General features: G+C 36.1%; 1 protein-coding gene across 1 annotated transcript; it reads right to left on the bottom strand.

Annotated features, from left to right (window-relative positions):
- Nucleotides 1-368: 368 nt before the first annotated feature.
- Nucleotides 369-3,640, bottom strand: LOC112755973 (NADH dehydrogenase [ubiquinone] iron-sulfur protein 7, mitochondrial). Its single transcript, XM_025804335.2, has 2 exons — nucleotides 2,947-3,640; nucleotides 369-945 (listed from the first exon to the last, which is right to left on the bottom strand). Exons 1-2 carry the CDS (start codon nucleotides 3,351-3,353, stop codon nucleotides 711-713), a joined length of 642 nt encoding a protein of 213 aa, XP_025660120.1. The 5' UTR covers nucleotides 3,354-3,640; the 3' UTR covers nucleotides 369-710.
- Between the last annotated feature and the right edge of the window lie 4,151 nt (nucleotides 3,641-7,791).

Here is a 7,791-nt window from a genome sequence, read left to right as displayed (position 1 = left end):
GTTGTGAAAATTGATTAATGGAACCTTGTTAGTCGGAGTGATTCTTTTTGTGAAAAAATGTTTTTTTTCAGAACACCAAATGGTTGTACACCAATGTTAACATTTACTTAACTCCTCTTTTTAACAGCTTAACTCTTAAAAGCTCAATTTTGGGTGTGTAAAAGCACTACTCTTTTTTGCATATATATGATCTTCAAAAATGCCACTTCCTAAAGTGAGCATATTGAGCCACAGAAAAGCACCACTGTTTCTAGCTGCATTAGCATTTCTATATTTTTAAGCCCAAGCATCATTTCAAAAGATACATTCCAAGCCTAGTACTCTTTGGAATAAACAAGTGGGAAATTAATCAACACAAGAATAGCAACTTAATGAGTCAACATGAGGTGTCTTTATTTATTCCCAGGCTCATCAACATACATTTGCAGCTTCAGGAAAAAAGGGCAGAAAGATTGCATATTTCATAAGTCTATTCCAAGTCCAAAAGAAAACAAATTTGCAAGCTGATAGAAAAAACTACAAAGCTGCACAGAATGTGACAATGGGGCACAACAAAGGAATGTGCAGATATGTCATATGGTAAATATATCCAACACAATCTCCACCTTACATGGAGGCACTCATCTTAGCAAAAAAAAAGGGGCAAAACTACCACAAACTTTTTTCTTATTATAACATAGCTTGTATGCCAAGAAATGACTTAATTGTCCTCACTTTGTCCACCACAGGAGGAAGTCCTTGCGCCTGTTGATCTTCTTCTGCAGCTGGAGGAGTCCATAGAGTAGAGCTTCGGCAGTTGGAGGGCAACCTGGGACATATATGTCGACAGGAACAATCCTGTCGCATCCGCGAACAACAGAGTAGGAATAGTGATAGTAACCACCTCCGTTGGCACAGCTTCCCATAGAGATCACCCACCTAGGCTCAGGCATTTGGTCATAAACCCTGAAGAAAATTTCAACATCATGAACAACAATGTATCGAATATTGAAAACAATGAACAAATCATTGACTCATGGAGCAGGGGTTAGAGAAATAGTGGAAAAACCCAACCCATAGAGTAAATCATATGTTGATAACATGCCTTACAAGTTACAACCTAGAGTAAATCATATGCTGATAGCAAGCTAGAATTTGGCTCATTACAATCAAAAGAATATGATGATAACATGTACTATTGCAACCTCAACAACCATATTACCCATCTTTTTCTGTAACAAAGCAAATTATACTTTCGAATTCACGCCTCAAAATGTCCACACCCATCACACTTATTGTGAAGCAATTACTCATAGGCATCCAATATAGTAACTATTCTGACATGCAGCATTGGCCAATTAAAATGGCATGTACTTTCCATATTAACAAGCAGGCATATAGAGAAGAAATATCCAGTAAGGGAAGAGTACGACAAGAGGAAACCACACAGCAACAACCAAAGAACAAGGCTCAATTAAAAACATGCATAATGAATATCAGTGCCTTGATTTGAAACAGAAGATTGCCAACCTCCCCCCTTTCATATGTAAATTTTAGTTTCAGAGAAAACCTTCACTAAATAGCAATATAGTGAAACAACATAAATTTACCATCATCAATACTAAGCATGTTATACTTATATGACAAATCAGAGTTTCTTCAACTGCACAATATCCTCTAATTGCACGTGAAAGAAGTGAAACATTTTTCACATATATTCAGCTCATACAAGGAATGAGATATGAAAGTAACTTACCCACGAAATTCAAAATTATACGGTTGAAAAACAAGTCATTGGTATTAATATGTAATAGATATTTAAAAAAATCAAGAGAAGCAAAATCAACTTTCCTCAACCTGATTTGGAGGACAGGAAAATAATTCCAAAATGCAGAGTTATGTTAAGTAACCACACATGCCCAGCACAAACCTAAGATAAATCAAGACACGCCTCACAAAATTTGAAGAACATAAAATAATATGACCCTAATTTTAAAATCCCGAAAAGAGAAGGAAGAAAAGGAGTAGCAACTTAACACAAACTTCTCTCAAACCAAACCAATTGTTTTCTACAGGAGATACATACTTAGCATCAACAAGCTCAAAGTTTCAAGTTCAATAATGCTAGAAAATCCTACACAAATCAACTCAAAGAAAATCCAAACACCACAACTGAACCCTTGATTGAAAAGGAAAAGTCGAGGGGGCCAGCAACTTTTATGTTTTCTGGCCAACACTTAACCATCAAAACAAAAGTGAGTGATCTCCCACCATTAAATATAATCTCACACCATTAAAAACACTATTGATGGCCAATTGATGGTTACAAAATATCAAAATTGCTGGCCCCCTAGCATTCCTCGATTGAAAAATTACATAAAAAAACAAAGTCGAATCACGAAGCAAAAACAAAGAACACGAGTAGGAGCTGAAATGTTTGTTGAGGGGCTTAACCCCATAAAAACAACTTAATACAATCCAAAGGAATTTTTCTTCTAGAAGAAAATACCTAACCAGGCAACAACCCAGCTCAAATATTCAAATTCAATAATATCTGAAAACTAGTAAAAGAAAAAAAAAACAATTTCAACTTCCCAGGACAAAAAACCCAAGACATACGTAAAAATTCTACAAAAATCTAAACAACTGAACCCTAATTACCAAAAAAGAAATCCATAATATAAGATTTAGAGAACTAAGAATAATTTTATTTTATAAAAAATACTAATATCGGAAAACTATTCTTCTACAAAGAGATACCTAACTACGCATCAACGAGCTCGAAAAAATTCAATTCCAATAATATCGGAAAAGAAAAAAAATCAAATACGTTCAAACAAACCACATGTTCCCAGCAGAGAAAAAAAGAACCCTAGACATGGAGAGACAAAAATCGAAACACCAGAAATGAACCCTAATGACAAAAAAAAAGGGGGGAAAATCACAGAGAAATGGAATGATTATTACTTGCGAAGAGCGGGTGCCATCTTGTTGGTGAGAGTTCCAGCAACAATCATACAATCAGATTGGCGAGGACTTGGCCTGAAGATAATCCCAAACCTATCAAGATCGTATCTGGAGGCACCGGTGTGCATCATCTCAACAGCGCAGCACGCCAGTCCGAACGTCATCGGCCAGATCGATCCCCTCCGGGCCCAGTTCATGAGGTCATCCACCTTCGAGATCACGAACTCCGCCGTCTTCGAGATTCCCGGCGGGCTTGAGGTCGATGGCGGTGACGGGCGGGGGTAGGAGGCTGGGGTGGTGGTGTTGGTGGCGGCGTAGAGAGATGGGAGGGTGGTGTGCAGAGAGAGTGCGCGGTGTGGTGAGAGGAGTTGAGGGAGGCGTGTGGCGGTTCGGTTCATGAGCGCCATTGTTGTGTGGTTTGTGGCGGTTTGGTTTAGGGAACGTTTTGGACACAAGCCCTTCTCTTTTAAAGCCTTCTGTTTCAGCTCTGTGTTTGTGCTCGTCTCGTGTTTATATTTTTTGCGTTGTTAACGAAAACTCTCCACGTCGGTTGTTCAAAAAAATGAAAATGAGTAAATGACAACTACTTAATTTAAGAATAAAAAACGATAAATTAAAGTACCGCTGTAATTATGTATTTTATGAAATAAAAATTTATATTTTACACCTAAATCCTAAATTATTTTCATGTGCTCCTTGTTCTTACACGACTACAAATATACATGGCATTAAATAAGCACATCTATACTTGCGTTAAGCATAGAACCAGATGTACATGTTGATGATACTTGATTGTAATATACTTATAAATAAATTTTATTTATACATTAAAATTAGTTATTATATATTTATTTAAGTATTATTAAATTAATAATTTTTTATTAATTTTTTTGATATATTTAATAAATTTTTAATAATAAAAATAAAAACACTAAAAAAATAAAGAATTTAAAAAACTATAATTTACATAATTTTAAAAAAGTCTTATTTCGAAGGTTATCTGAAACATTAATTTGGACCTGAACGTGAGGTCCAGATCTCTTTGTGTGGCAGCGTCCGACTTGTTATGTCGAGGTGCCGCCTGTCCGAGTTTCTCGTGAGGAGGTGAGAGGTGGTACCTGCAAGAAACTCCGATACTTAAGTTAGCAAGGGTTTTAGGCAGGTTTTTAGTTGATTGGGATGTAAGTTATACCTGAGGGAACCAGTGTATTTATAGTAGAACTGTCAACCATCTTTGTTGGAGTAGTCTTATCTTTTCTGGTAGATAAACATTCTCTTTATCTTGGGAGTTTGTTGAGATTCACCTTCTAGATGTGGTAGAGGTTTTAGGGAGCAATTTATCTGCTTTGAGCAAGTAGGGATTTCGCCCTTTGGGAGTCAGTATCCAACCTCTTACAAGAGGTCGGGCTTATCCTGATGTCCACCTTTATTGGTGGGCCTTCTAGTGTTATTGGGCGTGGTTTTCATTTGTTGGGCCAATGTATGACAGTGCCGCTGCTTGAGCTCGTTCCTTTTATAAGTCGGGCTCAAGCATTCTGTGCCTTCCACTGTAGACGTCGGGCTTTCACCTCGTCGGTACTACCCGACGTGTTTTGAATTTTTGAACGTTGGTGGAGCTTTAATGACTGTCAAATGTCGTGCGGCAGTTACTCCTGGAGATTCGTGCGCCCTTAAAAGGGGGAAAGAGCCGTTTCGACCCCTTTGTGCCTTATAAGTAGTCCCTTGAGCTATTTTTCCCTTTTCTTTGCTTCTGAAAGATTACTTCTACTTTATTCTTCTCTGAAAGTGCTATTTTGACTATCTGTTGCCTCGAGCTTTCCCAGCCTTGGCATTTTTGGAAGGTTGCTTACTTTTCTGGCGTGAAGGGGATCGTTCGAGTTTTTGCCGTTTATTGTTGTGCTCTTTCCAGTCTTCTTCCAGGTTGGTTCTCGCCTTTTCTTTCCCCCATCTTTCTTTTGAGACTTGCTAGATGTTTGGTTTGCTTTGCTGTCTTTGCATTTTCCTTCTTGGGAGAAATCTGTTTTTCGATTTTCTTGTGGGCTTGTTTGAGGAGTAAAAAATTTTTGTCAAAGATTTGAAAGACTTTTCTTTTTTGCTTTAAAGAATCTTCTATTTGTAATTTGTGTTGTTGTTGTCTTTTGCATACCGTACTGCCCCTACTGGTGTCATTTTTGACTTAATGTTGTGTCGAAGAGGCGCCATTTGGTGCTGTGGAAAAAGAGATATCGAGTAGCTTTCCTTTAATTCGGTAGCTATAACCCAACTTCTGTTGAAATGATGTCCGACCTGTTTGGTGACAGTTTTCTTTTATTTTCGTTTGTAAGTGTAGTGTTTATGTCTCGCAAAGTTATCTTGAACATGTCAACTAAGATTCCCCCTGCTCTTCGGAACTGGGTAGATAGTACTGTTTTAATGTGTATCACGTTAATCGACAAAGAGTACTGTGACGAATTTCGTAGTCACCATAGTATCTGTGAGAGTACGGAGGATGAGAGGAGCTATGTTCTAGAACCGCATGATCCTGAGGAGAGAGTGTGTTTTCCCCCTATAGTGGAGTCTGAGCAGCCTTGCTTTTATGCCTATGATTGTTTTTTTCACTAGGCTATGTGTCCGACTTCCTTTTACCGACTTTGAGATGGAGGTTTTACGCGCTTCTAACCTCGCCCCTTCCCAACTGCACCCGAACTCTTGGGCTTTCATAAAAATGTTCCAACTCCTATGTCGGGTGTAACACCCTAATACTTTTAAACTGAGTTAAGCTTTATTTGGATTATATTTAGTAGCTGGTATTCAAAACCTTGCGGAATTTTTCTTTTAAAACAAATGTGAAATATTTATATAAAATAATTTATAGATAAAAATATTGAATAATTAGTTTTTATTAGAATAGTTACTAGTTGAAAAATATAAGTGGATTTGAAAATACTAACATGGAAAACTGGTGTGCTAAACTATGAAGGCACAACAATGACAAGCTTTACTTATACCAAATAAAAAAGAAAACATAATAGTTACAATTGCAATCAGTCAATAAGGATAAAACAAGACACATAGGAAATCCTAATTCTCTTAATTTGTTTAACTATGGCTAAAACAATCGCATATTCTTCCTTCTTAAGGTAAACGTTTAATGTTTTGTATCTACGTCCTTGATAGCTTGCTCCCACTAGTGCACCTGTCTTTTCACCTCAACTGTATTGCTTCGTACTGCATCGTTCCTGAAGATGGTACGGAGAGAGGGGGTGAGAAACAAAAGTTTCTCAGTAGTTTATCTATATGGTGTCATCGTATCCATCCCCAGCCACTCCGAATTTTAAAATAAAAACAGTGATGATGCAATGTTGTTCAATTATTGTTTTCAAAAGTCTTGATTAGTCGGAGTGGTGTGACTTTTAGATGCTTCTCATTTACTTATGTTATGACATGTGTAATGCATACAAAATACCTATAGCGTTAAAACATATAAAGGTAACTTATAAACCTTGGTATGAAGTTCTCATAGGCCATAAAGCAAGACGAAATAAATAATAAATAAGAGAAAAATAGTAACATTGCCATAGATAAGTCAAACAGAATAGATATGAATAAAATAAAGATCTTAAACAATATCATACATCATACAAGAAGGAACTTTGGAAAAAGAAGGATCTTTGAATGCAATAATAAACATAATCATAAATAAAAAAAAATAAAAGAAGAACAATCATGATCACTCTTTTCATTGTACTTTTCATTACTTTTCCTCGTAGCTTTTATGGAAGGTATTGAGTTCAAACCGGTATAAAAAGTGGGAGTCCCCTTCCCTTACCGAAGGTTCTTATCCCACACGTTTTGGCGATCACCTTCCCTTACCGAAGGATCATATCAATACCTTGTCTTTGGGGGTCACCTTCCCTTACCGAAAGATCATTCCCTTAATTCAATTTACATCAAGGTTATTTAAACATACACAAGAAGGAAGTCATGGCAACCAAGATATATTATTATAAAATTGATGGGAGTCTCCTTCCCTTACCGAAGGTTCCAAAAGTTTAACGATCACCTTCCCTTACCGAAGGATCATCTCGATTATCTTGTCTTTGGGGTTCATCTTCTCTTACCAAAGGATCATTCCCTCAGTTCTTTAATGCACATACGGTTGTTATTATAATGCATAATGTGTATGAAGAAAAGAGACATTATATCATGACGTGCAATGCTAATATATATATATATATATATATATATATATATATATATATATATATATATTAAAAAATATTTAAGATATGACATATAAAAATTAGCACAAAACCCCATACCTCGAGTGAAGTTCCGCTAGGTATTCCAATGCAAATAGATGCGGTTTGTTAGTGAAGAGAGACTTGTTTCATGGCTAGACTTTGTGTATACTAGAATGTTTTGTATAGAAAAAGGGAATATAATGAGAAAGGAATGATCAAATAGCTCTTAGGTATGAGCAGATTATGTTAGGAGGCATTTAGGTGAAATCTTCAATCTGGATCGTCATTTTGTGAGTCCTATAAATTTTTCTATATTTGGAATTTGGAATTAGCTATTAGAGACAAATTTATAGAGAATTGAATTAGCTTTAAAACAAATATCAAACGAAGTCAATCGGATAACCACAGCTTGAGATATTCTTAAAATACTGTTAGTATATCAAGCTGGCTGATAAGAGCGCGATTTTTTACACTGAACTTGTAACCGATTTATCTACTTAATTTAATTTGAATTTGATTTTATACTTAACTTAAGGAATAGAGCTAGTATTCTTATCTTTTCATATAATAAAATATCATTCAAATCTAATAAATGTAGAATTAGTTATGACTATGTTTTAAA

This window comes from Arachis hypogaea, chromosome 6, assembly GCF_003086295.3.
Source record: "Arachis hypogaea cultivar Tifrunner chromosome 6, arahy.Tifrunner.gnm2.J5K5, whole genome shotgun sequence".
NCBI classification, from domain to species: Eukaryota; Viridiplantae; Streptophyta; class Magnoliopsida; order Fabales; family Fabaceae; genus Arachis; species Arachis hypogaea.
The sequence above is the reverse complement of the archived record's forward strand: the minus strand, read 5'-3'. Positions and strand labels throughout refer to the sequence as shown.